The 18,439-nt window shown below is 37.1% G+C and overlaps 2 protein-coding genes and 1 non-coding gene across 4 annotated transcripts in view; 1 reads left to right on the top strand and 2 right to left on the bottom strand.

Annotated features, from left to right (window-relative positions):
- Positions 1-9,534, bottom strand: part of LOC134747320 (RNA-binding protein 28) — a 384,741-nt gene extending 375,207 nt beyond the window's left edge. For both annotated transcript variants that reach the window (XM_063681955.1, XM_063681954.1), the window contains exons 1-6: positions 9,030-9,534; positions 8,483-8,614; positions 6,821-7,078; positions 5,288-5,458; positions 3,131-3,299; positions 1,827-2,004 (exon numbers count right to left, since the gene is read on the bottom strand). In XM_063681955.1, the coding sequence (XP_063538025.1) occupies positions 1,827-2,004; positions 3,131-3,299; positions 5,288-5,458; positions 6,821-7,078; positions 8,483-8,614; positions 9,030-9,294 (1,173 nt within the window). In that variant the 5' untranslated portion in view covers positions 9,295-9,534. The remainder of the gene's footprint in view (positions 1-1,826; positions 2,005-3,130; positions 3,300-5,287; positions 5,459-6,820; positions 7,079-8,482; positions 8,615-9,029) is intronic.
- Positions 209-347, bottom strand: LOC134747506 (U4 spliceosomal RNA). Its single transcript, XR_010128341.1, has one exon. It is a non-coding gene; the product is annotated as a U4 spliceosomal RNA (small nuclear RNA).
- A 242-nt stretch (positions 9,535-9,776) lies between the features above and the next one.
- On the top strand, positions 9,777-14,183 carry LOC134747325 (protein arginine methyltransferase NDUFAF7 homolog, mitochondrial). The gene is made up of 6 exons (XM_063681961.1): positions 9,777-10,300; positions 10,632-10,772; positions 11,464-11,583; positions 11,974-12,234; positions 12,625-12,816; positions 13,928-14,183. Exons 1-6 carry the CDS (start codon positions 9,863-9,865, stop codon positions 14,114-14,116), a joined length of 1,341 nt encoding a protein of 446 aa, XP_063538031.1. The 5' UTR covers positions 9,777-9,862; the 3' UTR covers positions 14,117-14,183.
- The last annotated feature ends 4,256 nt before the right edge of the window (positions 14,184-18,439 follow it).

Raw genomic sequence — 18,439 nt, 5'->3', positions numbered from 1 at the left:
TGACCCATGTTCTTTCACTGATATGCGTTACAAACCAAACCGCCAACGCCCTCTATACGAGAGTAGGCCAAAGGTAGTGGCGCCATCTGATCGAGAATCAAATTTTCGTGATTTTCGAGGCACGTTATTTCCTTAGAATCTATCTATTACGGAGTTATATCTTTGGTTTGACCGAGCAGGCACAAGCCTAATTTTTAGTGATTTTGAGGCCTTTACGGCCATTCAAAAATTGCCATAGCGGACGGTATTTCACGTCCACACGGCGGGGTATTGGTAAAGTTTTCAACTAGCAATAATCGCACCTCGGATAAACCTCATTGGTTACGATATTGCCTCTGCGCAAAGTTAGAGTTCCGACAGTATGGAGGGCGGGTCATGAAACTACGGCGCACTAACGATAGCGAGATCTATCTCGACGCCAGCGCCATCTTGTGACAAATGTTGTAACTAATTTAGATATACAAAAATTGTGGCGTGATTACATCCCTTGTATAATTTGTACATAGTTACATATTATTAGTTTTATTTTACAAATTTTAATACATTTCCGGATATTTATTTATTATGGTGAGACCAGCTCTGAGATTTATTTTATTTATTTAAACTTTATTGCACAAAAGAATAATTGAATGTACATTCAAGTGTAAAAATATGGGTGCATACTTATAACTTACTCAAAAATATGTTCTTAATTTGCTGACATAAAATCCATATTTTTACACCCAAGTGCATCCATATTTTTACACTTGACTGTACAAAAGGCGAACTTAATTTCGAGCGAGATTAGCTTCTAAGGTAAGTTAGGTTAAAATTAAGTGCTCGTTAACTAAAACTACACGTTTTTAGGGTACCGTACCCAACGGGTAAAAATAAGACTCCGCCGTCTGTCTGTTCGTCTGTCACCAGGCTGTATCTCTTGAACCGTGATAGCTAGACAGTTGAAATTTTCACAGATGATGTATTTCTGTTGCCGCTATAACAACAAATACTAAAAACAGAATAAAATAAATATTTAAGTGGACCTCCCATACAACAAACGTTTTTTTTTTGCCGTTTTTTGCGTAATTGTACGGAACCCTTCGTGCGCGATCCGACTCGCACTTGGCCGTTTTTTTGGGATTTTTCACCGACGTCTGCAAGCATGCTATGAGTATTTAAATTCTTCAGGTATTATATTTTTAATTATAAGACCAGTTGTCAACATTTGTGAAATAAGTATCTGGAGGAGATCGCTGTTTGGCAATACGAATCATTATAAATCTTATACTGAGCAACTTTTACTATGGGACCAACCCCGAATTGCGAAAAAAAAATTGGCTGTTTCATACATTTTGGCTGGTCCATTTTCTATGGGAGGGTAAAATTTTTTTCGTGATTTAGTGGTTAGTCTCATAGTAAAAGTTGCTCAGTATAATCCCAAAACCTCCCTGCCCACGTGAATGCACTTATTTTTTAGCCACCCTGTATACGTACGGTCTAAGAAGCATGACCTAGAAAGGCAGATTATCTTGGGTCAAATGGATGGCAAGCGCGGGCGAGGAAAAGCACCCACGAGATGGTCTGATGGTGTGAAGAGGGTGGTTGGCGGCAACATGCAGTGCGTGACTCATGTGGCTTATGACCGCACACTATGGAGACGGAGCATACATGATCGCGATCCTCAGCAATGAGGGACCGAGGAAGAAGAATACGTATACAGACAAGAAACGGCTTTGTACATAGTAGCATGGCGGTCTTTGGTGTCGGACGCCAAGATCCACTTCGGGTCGTCGCTTCACAGCAGTAAGTAAGTAAGTAACTTATACGTATAAGTAGTACGAAATTACCTCAAACTTGACGAAGCCAGAGCCTTTAGAGTGCTCAGTCAACTTGTCCACACAGACTAGTGCGTATAGCACGGGTCCCGTGTTCTCCACGAACGCTCGTAGCTGGTGGTTGTCCACGCTGAACGGGATGTTCGTTATGAACACCGTGCGCCCGTCCTCGGCGTCATTAAGTTGTATTCTGGAAATGTTTTAAGATACCATAGAGTAACTTATACTAGAGCGGTACTGTCATAGTAAATTTTGTAACCCCAGTAAATTCACTGCCATCTGTCGACACACTTTAAAACTAAAAACCAAATATTTATAAAAAATACGATAAAATGTATTTAAATATGGATAAATGATTTTTTTATTTGCATTAATTATTTTTATATGATTTTGACCCATGTTCTTTCACTGGTATGCGTTAAAATTATAAATTACAAACGAAACAGTCAACGCCCTCTATACGAGTGTAGGCCAAAACTAGTGGCGCCATCTGATCGAGAATCAAATTTTCGTGATTTTCGAGGCACGTTTTTTTCTTAGACTATCCATCTATTACGGAGTTATATCTATCTTTGAAGATACTAAATGAATATCAGAGAACATGACATGTCAAAACGATTTGTTACTATGAATTGGTATGAAGTTAGTATGACAACGCATTTTGAGACGTCACTGAATATCCACCTCCTGTAATGAGTTTTTATTAATTTTTAAATATGTTCAAAATACTATTACTACTATGAGACACAAATTAAATTATTTTAATGAAAATAAATTAAACCAGACGCCATGGATAGATGGCGCCAGAGGGCGACATAAGCCCTTAAGAGTCTGCAGCCAGCTCGGTCCTCCATACAAACGTAGTTCCGCTCTCATTTTAAAACGACTAGCTAGATTGTTCTGAAACTTTGTACTTCCAATAGGATAAGGTACTAGATATACTAGTCCTATAATAAGTTTATGTAGCTTCAGATACTAGCTAAAAAAATACAGCGAATTTAGGTTTTTCATACTAAACTTGGTTTTGCTCTATTTTGTTTGTTTTATAAACTGGAGTTTTATATACGTAGTTTTAAAATGACAACGAAACTCCGTTTGTATGGGAAAATGAAATTCGCCCGAGCTTGCTGGGGACTCTTAAGAAATTGTAAATGACGAGGGAAAAATTCGACCCATTCCGCTGTGACCCGGTAGGCAGAGCGGCTTTAAGCATCTGCCGCCTTTGCAGAGAATGCTGGTTCGCTTCCAGCCTCGGGCGCCGAGAGCTTTGGTCACTTTTTCTTTTGAATTTGTGATTGATTTTGGCAGTAACTTACCGTTTCCTTTCAGCTATAGTACTGGTCTCACTCTGATTATCCATCTCGTCATCCTCGGCATCCTCATCATCATCCTCCTCGCCTTCATCTTCTTCTTTTTCATCACTGTCATTATCTGCTTCTGAATCCTTTTCATTATCAGACTCCGCGGAATCTTCGCCAGACTCGCCTGGAAAAGAGAGAAAGAAAAAAATCTAAATCGATATCAAGTGAGGTATCGTTTTTATTCAGCCTAGATTGTGTGATGTGAGCACTTATAAATTATAATCTACATTAAAAACTGTAATAGATGTCATATATTAAAGAAAAAGTGACGAAGCCCTCCAGTGGTGAAGGCCGGATTCGAACCGGCGTCTTTAGCTATCCACCCCGCCACCTAGCCGCCTAGGGGTTCATGGCGTTAGCAGCGATAGCTAAAGACGCCGGTTCGAATCCGGCCTTCACCACTGGAGGGCTTCGTCACTTTTTCTTTAATATATGACATCTATTACAGTTTTTAATTTATATATAGTAGTGTGACTACTTAAAAAAAAAAAAAAACATCAAAATATTTAATAAATAATTTGATTTGTTCCCAAACTTGTTTATAATCTACATTCTTTTCTTTTTCTATACAAAAGGCGTAACGCAAGCTTAGATTTATATACACTCATCTAAACCAAGTGTAAGGAAAAGCTCCGAAAAGCCCTGCAAAATTTGACGTACGAAGACACAGAGAATCTACTATTAGTTGTGAAATGATTTATAATAGGATAAATATGATAAGTATTCAATTATTATAGTATGATGATGTATGTATTAAATTGCAAAATTATAGTATTATTGCTGTGTATTTGTAAGTGAAAATTAATTTCCATTAACAATGTTTGTCATATTTCTCGCCTGAAACACAGGGTAGCCTAGTTCAGGCACATGTAAAACGTCACTATTTTGTAAGTCTTTGTTTTGTATGAATGTAATGTTTTGAATAAATTATGTTTATGTTTTATGTTTTTTATGTTTATGTTTTTCATGTAATAAATACATTTGAGTGTTGCCTTGCCAACTTTCTTGAAAGCTAACAAAAGATTATGTTATTTGGATTTGACAAGACATGTTTTTTTAGTTAAACGATTGTATTAAACAAGTTTGGGAACAAATCAAATTATTTTATTAAATATTTTGATTTGTGTTAAATAAGTAGTCACACTACTATATATAAATTAAAAACTGTAATAGATGTCATATATTAAAGAAAAAGTGACGAAGCCCTCCAGTGGTGAAGGCCGGATTCGAACCGGCGTCTTTAGCTATCGCTGCTGACGCCATGAACCCCTAGGCCACCCCGCCATGGCGGTGCCCGTCCGAATTTCTCGACTATATGCCATCTTAGTAAGACTAGGCGTCTTTGACCAGCTCTAAGGGCAAGCATTAAACTTTGAGTGTTTATCCTCATTGTAACAATGCTTCATAACCGCTTGTTGAAGCCTTGCACCTGATAAACTCGCTCCTCGAATCAGCACCAAACTGTTATGTGTTTGCGAGTGAATGGTTGGACGTATGTTATAGACCGCGGGCCAGGAACAGATCTCCATGACCAATCGCCTCCTGGGCGAAAACTCGTATAGTGATTAACGGCTATGTATGATAAACCCTCGTGAACGTCAGCTGCCGCTCCGTTGGTGGGTTGAGGAATGGCAGCAAATAAAGTCTATAAAAATGTTTTTGTCATCGCCTCCTGTTTGATACTTTGTCAGATGATAGTTTAGATGCTATCGTTAATAAAACAAATCGTCAGCCGGTTGTATCGCGGTGGAAAGACCGTGTTACGCGTTTCGGTGGCTGCCATTCCTCAACCCACCAACGGAGCGGCAGCTGACGTTCACGAGGGTTCATCATAAATAGCCGTTAACCGCTATACGAGTTTTCGCCCGGGAGACGATGACTGACGAAATTTGCGCCTGGCTCGCGGTCTATTATGAATGCTTGAGGTTCTGCGAGACGCTGAATGAACGGCCTTCTTCTGTGATATGTTAATGTTGACTTTTATACTATGTGAATGAAATGTTGGTTTCACAGTGCTTTGAATTACTGTTATGCTGTGAAATGTAATGAATAAAAATAAAATAAGTAATGCATCTATTGAATGTGTTGTTTGAAAATTAAATATGAACTAACTTTTGACCTCCTTCTTCAGTTCATCATTGGAGATGTTGATGGGCGGTTTGTCATCATCATCACTGTCCGACTCCTCCTTCTTGACCTCGTCTTCCATCTCGATCTGCTTGTTCACCACAAACTGCATGTACTTGTCCTTGGCTACCGCCCAATCTACGGAGATCGGCCGACCTGAAATGGCAATAATGGATTTTTAACAACTTACTCAATTTTGGTGCATAGGCGTTAATTACGTCTATTAAGAGAGAGAGAGCGTTCATTATTTACGTCTCACTTTTATTTTAGATTTAGAGATTTACGAAATTTTAGTAAAAACACGGTAATCTGAGCATTCAACTAGGGAACAAATCAAATTAGTTTATGTTTTTTTTTAAGTGGGTGGTCTAGTGGTCAGGACGTTAGCCGCGTAAGCTGAAAAATCGGGTTCGATTCCCGCCTCGGCCACCGGTGGACTTGGTCACTTTTTCTTTAGGGTATGATATCTTGATATCTATTACAGTTTATATTCTGAGCATTATAAGGAAATTAATTGCCTAACATACCACATTGGACCTTTTTTAGGGTTCCGTAGCCAAATGGAAAAAACGGAACCCTTATAGATTCGTTATGTCTGTCTGTCTGTCCGTCCGTCCGTATGTCACAGCCACTTTTCTCTGAAACTATAAGAACTATACTGTTGAAACTTGGTAAGTAGATGTATTCTGTGAACCGCATTAAGATTTTCACACACAAATAGAAAAAAAAAACAATAAATTTTGGGGGCTCCCCATACTTGGAACTGAAACTCAAAAAAATTTTTTTCATTAAACCCATACGTGTGGGGTATCTATGGATAGGTCTTCAAAAATGATATTGAGGTTTCTAATAAAAAAAATTTCTAAACTGAATAGTTTGCGCGTGAGACACTTCCAAAGTAATAAAATGTGTGTGGGGGACACCCTGGAACTTCTAAAATAAGAGAATGATAAAACTGAAAAAAATATATGATGTACATTACCAAGCAAACTTCCACCGAAAATTGGTTTGAACGAGATTTAGTAAGTAGTTTTTTTTAATACGTCATAAATCGTAAACCGCAATTTACCTTTCTCTCACGTTCCACATAAAAAATACATTGTTAAAATTATGTAATGTACGGAACCCTCGGTGCGCGAGTCCGACTCGCACTTGGCCGGTTTTTTTAAAATTGCAAATAGGTTTATTCACAATTTGATACTGTTATGGCAGGGAAAAAACTCTGTGATATATAGTGAAACACCCCTTTTTCTTCCAAATGAAATGAGTTTACGGCCTCCGCAGCGTCGCGAGTGTGCAGGAGCGGGCGAGGGGGTGTTAACGAATAATAGTATCCAAGTATCCTACATGAGTGCTGCTGCCTGACGCGGGCGCGTGAGGCGGATTGTACCGCCGCGACGTTGCGGAGGCCCTAACTCATCCAATAAAGTGAGGGATGATCATGCGGGATCATATTTCCTCCACATTTTACAAAACAAACTTACAAAGTGCAAAGGGAAAGTTGTTACTGTGACTTACCTAAGTATGGCTTCATATTAGTATTCAGGAGAGCCTTCTTTGCCATAGGTACATTCTTGAAGTGCACAAACGCACACCCCACCAGCTTCCCGTCGGGTTTCTTCAGCAGCTTGACCTCATGAATAGTGCCGTAGGGCTCAAAGTGCTCCCGGAGCGACTCCTCGGTGGCCTTGAAGGAGATGTTGCGGACGATGAGACGGGCATTGCGGTTTATTCTTGGTTCATTCTTCTTTGCTTTTGAGTCTTCAGCTTTTATTTCTGTAAGCAGTAATAGAACTTTTATTAATTAATAACCAATTTTCACACAATTGTAATGTTAATTTTTAACAAGCAGAAACGTCTGCGATCGATGCTATTAAGCTTAGAATAAATTTAAAAGTGGAAAAATTACTGCCTTGGGTGAGACTTGAACTCACGGCCTCTGGATAGATACTCCAGCGCTCTGCCAACTGAGCCACCAAGACCTCATCCATAGTCAGCAAATCTTCCCACTATATGGGTCTAGGGGACCCTAGCGACATCTACCGTAAGTGTTACAAAAAAAAAATATTGTTATGTTTTTTTACAGTTGTAATGTTCTGTTGACATCAATATATCAGTTGTTGTCAGCATACTGTGACACCAAGCTGAGTGAGGACCATTTAGCGCAACTCTTAATTTTGTGTAATACGGGGTATTACTGCAACCTTTACCCTTTACCCTCTGGTACTGCAATGTTCTGCCGCCAGAGTGCAGCACTAGTACATTATATTATTGTAAACCATAGAGTAACTTATACATACTATGCTTTAAACCTTCAATAATAAAAGCTATTTACATTTACACTATGCCTTAAACGAGTTTTTGAGAGGTTTTCACTATGACATTGATGCATCAAGGAGAGCCAATCGCAAAACGCGAAAATCCAAATTTCGTTATTTGCTTCTCTATCACTCGAATATGCAAGGGATAGAGAGGCAGAAAACGTAATTTTAATTTTTGTATTTTGCAGTACAGTTGCCCTCAGTATGTGCTAGTGGCGCTCTCCATGCATAAATTTACATAATATTTAAAAAACAGACACCATAAGATAGTTATTTTTAAACTGGATAGGTTAGGTGTAGGCCCGCTACGCCCCTCTTGTCCTTGTCCTACACTGCGTAGCTGGGAATGTATTCATCAGTTTTGACAACTGATGCGCCAGAGCCGTGTTGAAGGAAATTTGTATGGGAACTTTAACATTTTTTTTCTCGAAAACTATGGGGTTTCGCACCATATGAATTGGTGGGGAGATTTCTTATGATGAGTACTTTCTATAAAAAAATATGAGCCCTGATCTCCACGTTAGCTAAAGTGCAAGTGCTTCCGTTACTTGTAAGGTTATGTTTTATTTATTTATATAATCTTTATTGCACAAAAGAAAATACAAATGTACAAAAGGCGGACTTAATGCTACAAGGCATTCTCTACTTTTAGTGCTAATAAAGATTTTCTTTTTCTTGTTTCTTTACCAAGGGTTGCCTTATCTAGTGGGTGTTGTTGCCCTTAATTTAGAAGTAAATTTTGAAACCCCTCATTTCAACTTATAGATATATTTTGCATCTATAAGGATACCTTAAATCCTAAATTTTTTTTTTATGTTGCATAGACATTTGCTAGTAAATCCAACCTTGTTTTACATACCTTGGACATCATCCTTACTGTCAGCTGCTGATGCTCCACTGTTTAACCTCTTTATAGGCTCCTTCTGATTGCTCTGATTTTGTTCTGTGTATTTGTCTTTTGAAACAGCCCACGCAACAAAGATTGGTCTACCTGAAAGGAAGAAAAACATTAACAACTCATTTGGTAATTTCAAGGCCTAGAAATAGGTTAACCTTGTGGGACGAAGTAAGTGATTTTTACCAGCGCCACCATAAAGAAAGGACACTTCCTACAAACCCGAAGTTTGACAGCTATTCAGGGTCGAATCATGCTGTGTCTTTCTAATGTATGGCACTATCCCTTTCGGCTATTTAGGGTTGTCAAAATTCAAGTCATTATCTTATCTGTGGTTGTGCAAGCAAAGGGACGTCAAGCTGTGCCAACCCTAATAATTGTTCAGAGCAATGCTGAGCCGAACGGAGCCGAGTTTGACCGAAAGGATGAGTGTCCCACCACTGCCAGCGCTTAAAAGAATAGATGGAATTAAATTGACTTAACATTACTTTACAGTAACAAATAAACTTACCAAGAAAAGGCTTCTTATTTGTGGCAGCTATAGCTTTACTAGCTTGAGGCACATGTGTAAAGTGCACGAAGCCGCATCCCACCAGCTTGCCATCGGGTTTTTTCAACAGTTTCACTTCTTCAACAGATCCATAAGACGCAAAGTGTTCCTTCAGAGATTCCTCCGTAGCCTTAAACGATATGTTCCGGACGATCAGCCTGGCGTTTCTGTTGACGCCGTCCTTGTACTTGGTATTAGAGTTAACGTTACCCTCTTCTTCAGACATTTTTAAAATTTAAATTCACGTGTGCGCAATCAAAACATAACCTATCAATATAAGCATTTAAGGATAATGCGAGTTAACTTTGTTATTCTTTTTCGGCAATGTTATTTTTACAACACTTAATGATCACTTGTATTATTTTACTGCATTTAGATAACGTTTGAATAGCTGTAACTGAACAAAATATCGATTTAAAAATACGCTTAACATTGCAGCCAATGCAGCACTCAGAAAAGCATAAAATGACATTGACACTTGACTTGATAGCAAGAAAAAAAGTGCGTTCAAAACAAATACATGTTAAAAAAATGCGTTCACGCGTACGTTCCGTTAGCCTATTTTTGTTTGTCATCCCATCCGGGTCACTGGAGAAGCAGTTGAGAGTCAACTGAGTTGTGTAAATAACTCATAACTCTTAGTTTCATCTACATATTCAAAGATTATTGCCAGTAAAAAATAATAGTAGAAAAGCAATCAATGTCACTGCCAGCTGATTGTCAAAAAAGAAAAATAACCTGAAGTTCATTCGATTTGTTCAATTTATAAAATATAATAGCCCTGTTTCGAAACGATGAACACTCGAAGCTTGTTCAGGATATGTAACAAACTAATAAGACCTAGCATATCATGCACTCCGTGCAGGCATGTAGGCACTTACAAAACTATAAAACGTCCAGACCCAAGCACGCTAAAAATGCCTGCTCCCGGCACAGCCCCCAAGCTAATGGAGATAATTAAGGAAAAAATACGGTTAAAAGGTCCTTTATCAGTGGCTGAATACATGCATATAGTGATCACGAATCCCACGGAAGGTTATTACATGAAGAAAGAGACGATAGGGGAGAGTGGGGATTTTATAACATCGCCGGAGATCAGTCAGCTTTTCGGCGAGATTGTTGCGATCTGGTTTTATGCGGAGACGCAGAAGATGGGCATGGGGCCGGGAAAGCCACTGCAGATTGTGGAGCTCGGCCCCGGAAAGGGTACACTCATGAGTGATGTTTTGAGGGTAACATTATTTTTATTTTCCTATACAAAATTCACAATTTCGTACCGGAAGTGTCCGAAAAGTTCTATAATTTTTGACCAGGATTGTATTATTAAACCCTAGGAGGATATAACCAAACGGAGTAGCCATTAACAGGCATTCCCCTCTATCGAATATCGAAAATAGCCGGCCAATGGTCATACACAATGTATGGACTGACGTTTATCTGACATGGATATTTTGATGTTACATATATAGATTTGACATTTGGACCCCCCCCCCCCCCCCTTGGTGATATTTGGTAAGGTTCTTGGTTGTGCACTAGCCCTTTTTTTGTGATTGTCCATTTCAGGTGCTGCACCGCCTAGGCTACAAGCCCAAAGACCTCAGCTTACACCTGGTGGAGATTTCAGACACCATGCAGACTGTGCAGGCTCACCGACTGTGTGCCTCACATAAGGGCTGTGATGTGGACTCACCACACTATTGTGAGGTATGTATGGTATTGTGGGGTACCGATCCAAAGAGAGAGAAGAAAGAAAAAGAAAGAAAGAGAAAGAGAGAGTTCAAGTCTCACCCAAGGCAGTAATTTTTCCACTTTTAAATTTATTCTAAGGGTCCATCCATTAAATACGTCACACGAATTTCGAGGTTTTTTTACCCCTCCCCCTCCTTGTCACATTTGGCAAACCCCCGGTCACATTTTTTTAATGAAATCGCCAAATCGAATTAAGTATTATTAATATTTTATTTATCACAATATTTTTGACATAAGAAATATTAGTAATTTTATAACTCAAAACAGATTAGGAAAGAAAATTAAACGATTAGTAACGATTATCGTTCCAAAAACTTGTTATTCAACTGTACAGTGAATAAAATAATTTAAATAAGTTAAAGTGACGTCACAAAGTTTGTGACTCCCCCCTCCCCCTTGTCACAACATGTCACATTTTCTTGACCCCCTCCCCGCATTAATGGATTACCCCTAAGCTTAATAGCATCGTTCGCAGACGTTTCTGCTTGTCAAAAATTAATAAAGAAACGGAAGTTATTTTCAAATGTATTGTAAGAAATTATTGTTTGTCTGTTTGTATAGGAAAAGATAAATGCTTTTAAAAATGAAATAAAAATGTCTGATTTAGCTTTGTATTTCTCTATAATTTAAAACTCATTTCATACAGGGTGAAAGTACCAGTGGGATCAAAGTGTACTGGTACAATGACTTGAAGAAAGTACCTTGCAACTTTTCTTGGTACATTGCCCATGAGTTCTTTGATGTGCTGCCAATTTACAAGTTTGAAGTAAGTGTTTTTCTGGTAAGGTGCGTTGGGGTAAGATTGAAAAGGTTTTTCATGAGGGGTAAGACAAAAAATTGTCCGTATGCCGAAGCATTAAGCGACTTTTCATCTTGCAAGAAAAACTCTTTCAATCTTACCCCAACGCACCTTATCTGTATGTTATACTCCTTAGTATATGTATATAGTGAATAAAAAAAAAAAGTGCTACTTGTATCAAAATAGCTCTATAAGTAATTGTTTTTTACCCAGTTATGTGTGCAAAGCTGAAATGTTCGAGTGGAAAAATAAAGTAACGCATCTACAATTTCAAGAAATGATATGAAATTTTTAAACTATCTGCAGAAATCTGACATTAATTATCTATGCTTGTCTTATTACCATCTCTTTCTACAGAAAACAGAAGAAGGCTGGCGCGAACTCCTAATAGACATAGACGAAAACGAAAAACTGTACTACAGAATATCAGCTAAAGAGACCAACAACGTTAACAACCTCATCCGGCCCCCGCTAGATGGCGGGGATAGGACTGAACTGGAAGTTAGTGCGAGAGGGCTGGGGATCGCGCGGCAGTTGGCGCAGCGCGTGGACGGGTATGGAGGGCTGGCGCTGATCGCTGACTATGGACATTTGGGTGACAAGGGAGACACTTTTAGAGTAAGTTTAAACTTAATGGGGAACAGCAATAATTTCAGTGAATATGAATAAGTCATTTTCTAACTGCCTTAAAATGGAGCATCGGCGACATTGTCTTTTTTTTAATTTATTTATTTTACACACAACCATCAATTACAGGAAATCCTAATTCGACAATATGGAAATTGACACAAAAATAGGTACGACGAAATTTAAACACTAAACTAATTAAAGTCGATTTTTTATTAAAAAATTATAAATATTTTTTTTTTGCAATATTTACCTGTTCGTCTATAAGATGAAAACAGGTCTAAAAAATTGTCAACATCTCTAATGCTCCGTACATGACGGAGGTACAATATACGGTAACTAACGCTAACTCTGGCTGTCATAAGTTCACGTTTCTTTCAGGCATTCCACAAGCACAAAGTAGTGAACCCCCTCGAGAACCCCGGTGCCAGTGATCTCACCGCCGACGTGGATTTCTCGCAGCTCCGCGTCGCCGCCTCCATGACGCCCGGGGACGAGAACTACGCTCTCGTCGTGGGGCCTGTTATCCAGAGAGAGTTCTTAAGGCGGACACAGGCTGAGGCAAGACTAAAGGTACGCTTGATTCATAAACGTAGACTTATTTCAGCTAAAGGTGACACACAGATGTGGATTTCAGCTCCGTGTAGCATCCATGACGCTTGGAGAGAACTTGTTACGTAGACTATCATCATTCGCTTCCCTTGTCCCATTCACTTGGGGTCGGCGCAGTATGTCTTTTTCTTTCATACCTCTGTCACCCGTCGTCTCATCATTCACTTGCGTTCGTTTACTATCATCTTCCACACAGTCCATCTACCTTTTCCTCGGTTGTTACGTAGTCTATATTATAAGTAATTGATGGGCATAGGCCTCTGATTGTTCAAGAAGTTTCGGGCTATGGACCTCATCCTAGGCTATAACCGGCATAGTCGCTAGAACCACTTCGTTAGTTCGTAGTCTTGACTCTTTGTCATTCTGGCATATTCGTGCGAGACAGATGTAAGCAGACAAAACTTCTATTATCGAGGTTGATCCCCTTGAATTTGTCATATTCATATCATAAAGATAAAATTATCTCATACTTGTTCCTTTTAATTTGTTTTTAGGGTTCCGTGCCTCAAAAGGAACAAAACGGAACCCTTATAGGATCACTCGTGCGTCTGTCTGTCCGTCTGTCGCAGCCTATTTTCTCCAATTAAGTTATATTTGGTACACAAATGTAACTTTGTGACCAAAAGATAGACATGTAACGTAAACAAATTAATGAATTTTTAACATGGGGGCCACTTTTGGGGGTGTTACATATCAAATGAAAGAGCTCATTGTGAGAATCTCATTTTTTTTGTAATTTTAAATTAAATAGTTTAAAAGTTATTTAAGAAAATAGCCAAAAAATGACCCCCCCTCCCCCCCCCCTTATCTCACACTAAATAGTTCTTTACCTATAGATGACAGGAAAACCAAAACCTATTAGAAAAGAGTAGTCAAGTATGAGTCGGACTTAATTACTTAGTTTCCCCCACGGTTTTTTAAAAGAAATTCCACTCACGTTTCACGTAAGCAAATACATTGTTAAAAATGGTGTAATGTACGGAACCCTTGGAACGCGAGTATGTTTCGCACTTGTTTGTTTTAAATACTTTTAATCTAAAGATTTTTTTACAACAACCTATCTTCTTTTCAGGTCCTAATAGATCATGCCAAATCTGACGAACAAAAAGAGACGTTGAAGGCAGCTTACGAAATGCTGATAGATCCAGAAAAGATGGGCGAGAGATTCAAATTCATGGCCTTTTACCCTTCGGCGATGGCTTCCATCTTGGAAAAATACCCGCCTATCGGATTTTCTAATTTAGAAAAGGAAACAAAATAGAAAGAGTTCAATGTTGTTATTCTATGTGTAATTGTTTTTTGCTGTAGTAATTAAATCAGTTAGTTCTTGTATTTATAATTATAAATAAGCCATGTCAAGCAGCTTTGAAAAATAAACCAACAGTTTCTATTCTTTTTTTTGCAGTATTACTCTTTCAAGTATTACACTGTTAGACCTGTACCAATAACTTCTGAGGTTATAAGAATATTAATGTTGCTTATTTTTTATATATAGTTTCCAGACCATATACTAAACCTAAAAATAATATTTTGTGTCATCCTAGGTATTTGCTTAGGTAGAAATTTAGGTATTTCTTTTTTCAATCAGCATTCTGTAAAAAAAATATTAGAGACGAAATTCTTTGTTTCCCTGTAAAGGCAAAGTGGCTTCCGACGTACACACGCATTTTGTGTCATTTTCATCCACGGGTATAATGGCATTTAATAAATACCTAATATTGATCCTAAAACGCCTAAAAAAATATTAGAGTCGGTAAGTGAAGTGTTGTACTTTACAGAACATTGTTATATGTTATTCAAACAAATCTGTGTCAAATTCATCCACCGCTTTTATTAAAAAATTTTTTTTTTCTAATTAACACCCTGTATCTGCCACAAAAAAAAATTCATATTATTAAGTTTACGTCTACAATATTATAATACCACATTGAGACATCATTCATAATTTGGGTCATTTTGATCCACGGTTTTTTTACTATCTGGCAAAATAAAACTCAATTGAGCAAGAAGGGCGTGCGCGGGGAAGGGTACCTACGCGGGTGGGGTGCTTATTATACTTGCCGCAATATCAGCTGGCGACTGAGATCTTAATACTATCTCCTTTACCCTTGTTAAGACCAACCAAGAGTGAAAGAGATGGCATTATGAGCTGTCTCGCCACTTAGTTTTGCGATACAGTGTATTTATTTCATTCGGAGGCATAATTACATTGTCTTATCAATCTTACCGTAGTAGGTATATAAATATAATTAAAAATAAACTGTAGGCTGCACTCCTCATACTGACCAACAATTGTGACGTTCCTAATCAAAAGGTACCACTTTCTCTGACAGGTTATTTGTATAAAGATATAATCAAATTTCGTCTTTATGGTAAACGACAAAGTACCTTTTGATTGAGAATGTCACATCAGCGACTTAAAAATTACTTTTGTTTCGATTTTTAGTAGACTTTTTAAGTTTATTTTAAGACGCAATTTATTGTGATTTTTGTTATGTTTAAGCGTGGCAAGCAACATTAATTACATTGATGATGATGTTCATTAAATACAATATTTTTTCATACTATACTGAACTGTCACCCTATACATAAGAATGAACAGCGCCCTCTTGACAATGATCATATATTACTGGTCAGGCTTTAATATGTGTCATAATTTAGTAAAGTCCCCTTTGTGGATTCTAAGTTTCCGAGTTACAGCAGTTTAGTGAAAGCGTTTTTTTTTTTAAATATAAATTAAGGGTTGAATAAAGAGGAAAGAAAATTTGATTATTTTTGCGCTACGACGCACGGTTTAGGAGATATTTTTTATTTATTTATTTAATCTTTATTGCACAAAAGAAAATACAATCGTACAAAAGGCGGACTTAATGCTATGAGGAGATACAGCCCTATAAAGTTTTTTTTATTGTTTTTTTTCTTTTTTACATTGTGCTTTTTGTATATTACTTTGGGGTTTCATAAAGGGGAACGAAAATTTAATTATTTTTGCGCTACGACGCATGGTGTAGGAGATACAGCCCTATAAAGTTTTTTGTTATTTTTTTCTTTTTTTTTCATTGTGTTTTTAGTATATTACTTTGGGGCTTCATAAAGGGGAACGAAATTATACGACGCATATATATATATAAAAATACGACGCATGGTTTAGGAGATACAGCCCTATAAAGATTTTTTTTTTTTAAATTTTGCGTTTTTTTTAATATAAATTATGGGTTGCATTTGGGAACGAAAATTTTATTGTTTTTGCGGTACCACGCACGGTTTAGGAGATACAGCTCTATAAAGTTTTTTTTCCTGTTTTTTTTTGTTTTTTTTTTAAGTATTAATTACGGGTTTCTTAAAGGGGTTTTTTTAATTATTTTTGCGCTACGACGCATGGTTTAAGAGATACAGCCCTATAATGATTTTTTTTTTAATTTTGCATTTTTTTTTAATATAAATTATGGGTTGCATAAAGGGAATGAAAATTTTATTATTTTTACGCTACGACGCATGGTTTAGGAGATTACAGCCCTATAAAGATTTTTTTTTTTAATTTTGCGTTTTTTTTTTAAATATTAATTATGGGTTGCATAAAGGGGAACGAAAATTTTATTGTTTTTGCGGTACGACGCATGGTTTAAGAGATACAGCCCTATAATGATTTTTTTAAATATTTTTTGCGTTTTTTTTTTTAAATATAAATTATGGGTTGGAACGAAACTTTTATTATTATTATTTTTAGTTAGTTTAGGAGATATTATATCTATACAGTGTGTAAATTTAATACGGGCGAACATTTAAACGGTGGTTAGCATAGGACCTAAGAAATATATTGAGATAGATTTTGCTTAGAAATACAATAAAAAATTTAACCATACAAAATAATTCGGCCCGCAATGTAATACACCACACAAGTTACGGGATACGAGCTTTTTAAAGTAACTGTCTACGCTTATTGGCAGTTACTATAAAAAGCTCGTATCTCGTAATGTCATGTCATCTTATGTTTCTTAATGTTTGCAGTACATTGCTGCTCGGTAAATTAGAAAAAAATAAAAATTACGGGATCATAATTAAGTGTAACTTAAAAAAACTTCTTAATTAATGATTAGACGGATAAATTCTATATCTGGTTTAATTTAATGCCCGTATTAGATTTACACACTGTATATATAGCTATAATAGCTCTATAAAGTTTTTTACCTGGTTTTTTTTTTAAGTTTTAATTAAGGGTTTCTTAAAGGGGAACGAAAATTTGATTATTTTTGTGCTACGATGCACGGTTTAGGAGATGCAGCCCTATAGATTTTTTTGTTGTTTTTTTTTTTCATTGTGTTTTTTGTATATTATTTTGGGGGTTCCGTAAAGGGGAACGAAAATTTTGTTATTTTTGCGCTACCACGCACGGTTTAGGAGATACAGCCCTATAAAGATTTTTTCCTCTTTTTTTCTTTTTTGCGTTTTTAAATCTTAATTAGGGGCTTCTTAAAGGGGAGCGAAAATTTGATTATTTTTACGCTACGATGCACGATTTAGGAGATACAGCTAATACAGCCCTATAAAGATTTTGTTTCTTTTTATTTATTATTATTATTATTGTATTTTTCATGTATTACTTTTGGGTTACATAAAGGGGAACGAAAATTTTATTATTTTTGCGCTACGACGCATGGTTTAGGAGATACAGTCCTATATTTTTTTTTACAATGCATGTGCTCGAAAAGTGCGTTTCCTACGGAGCCATATCGTGCAGAAAGTACTGCTTTTCCGCACTAGTGCTTTTTGTTTTCAATTTTTTTTACAGTACATATGGTGCTACTTTCTCGCACTAGTGCGGAAAAGAGCACTTACCGTGCAAATGTCGAAAGTTTAAAGGGCCATATGTACTGTAAAACGTACGATACACGTTCGAATAGGTAATTCGCAACTCGTGTCGATTTAAAACACTCTTTTTAATAATTAAACTTATTTGCCATGATATGTTTTTTTATTTACTCGCACAATGCATAGTAAAACATTGTATGATACACGTGCGTAAAGATGATTTCCGCACTTGTTGCATAAATAGCAATTTTTTTTATCAAAGAATGAAAGAAAGTCACGGTATTAATAACCAAATTTTACTTTAGTGGTACCTTTTCCCTATCACTGTCACAAATATATGTGGCGTTCACGTAAACGCGATATTTTTAAGATTTCCCTGCGCAATGTTGCCAGCTCGCTCGCAAATCAAACATGTACTTACAGTTCTTTTGCATAATGGTGACATTGTACAATATCTATAAGTTTTAAATAGGTAAAAGATAATTCGACGCATTCTTTGCTTGCTTGTTGCTTGTTGTTGTGTTGTTTGCGTAACTTCTTTGAATAAGTTGCGTTAATTTGGCGCACAGGCGAAGTAAACATGCGTTGCGTACGGCAAGGTCACGCCGCGGCCCCACCCTGCACGGCCTCCGTTGCCCATTCAGACCGCCCGCTAGCTTCGTATGAACGCAAATAATATTTTTGTAATATTTGTTTATGCAGTGGATGCAAGTGACACAAATTCATACATCTTATTTATTCCGCATTTCAAATTAATAAGATGTAAACTCTAATA

Source organism: Cydia strobilella, chromosome 14 (genome assembly GCF_947568885.1).
Source record: "Cydia strobilella chromosome 14, ilCydStro3.1, whole genome shotgun sequence".
NCBI lineage: Eukaryota > Metazoa > Arthropoda > Insecta > Lepidoptera > Tortricidae > Cydia > Cydia strobilella.
The sequence above is the reverse complement of the archived record's forward strand: the minus strand, read 5'-3'. Positions and strand labels throughout refer to the sequence as shown.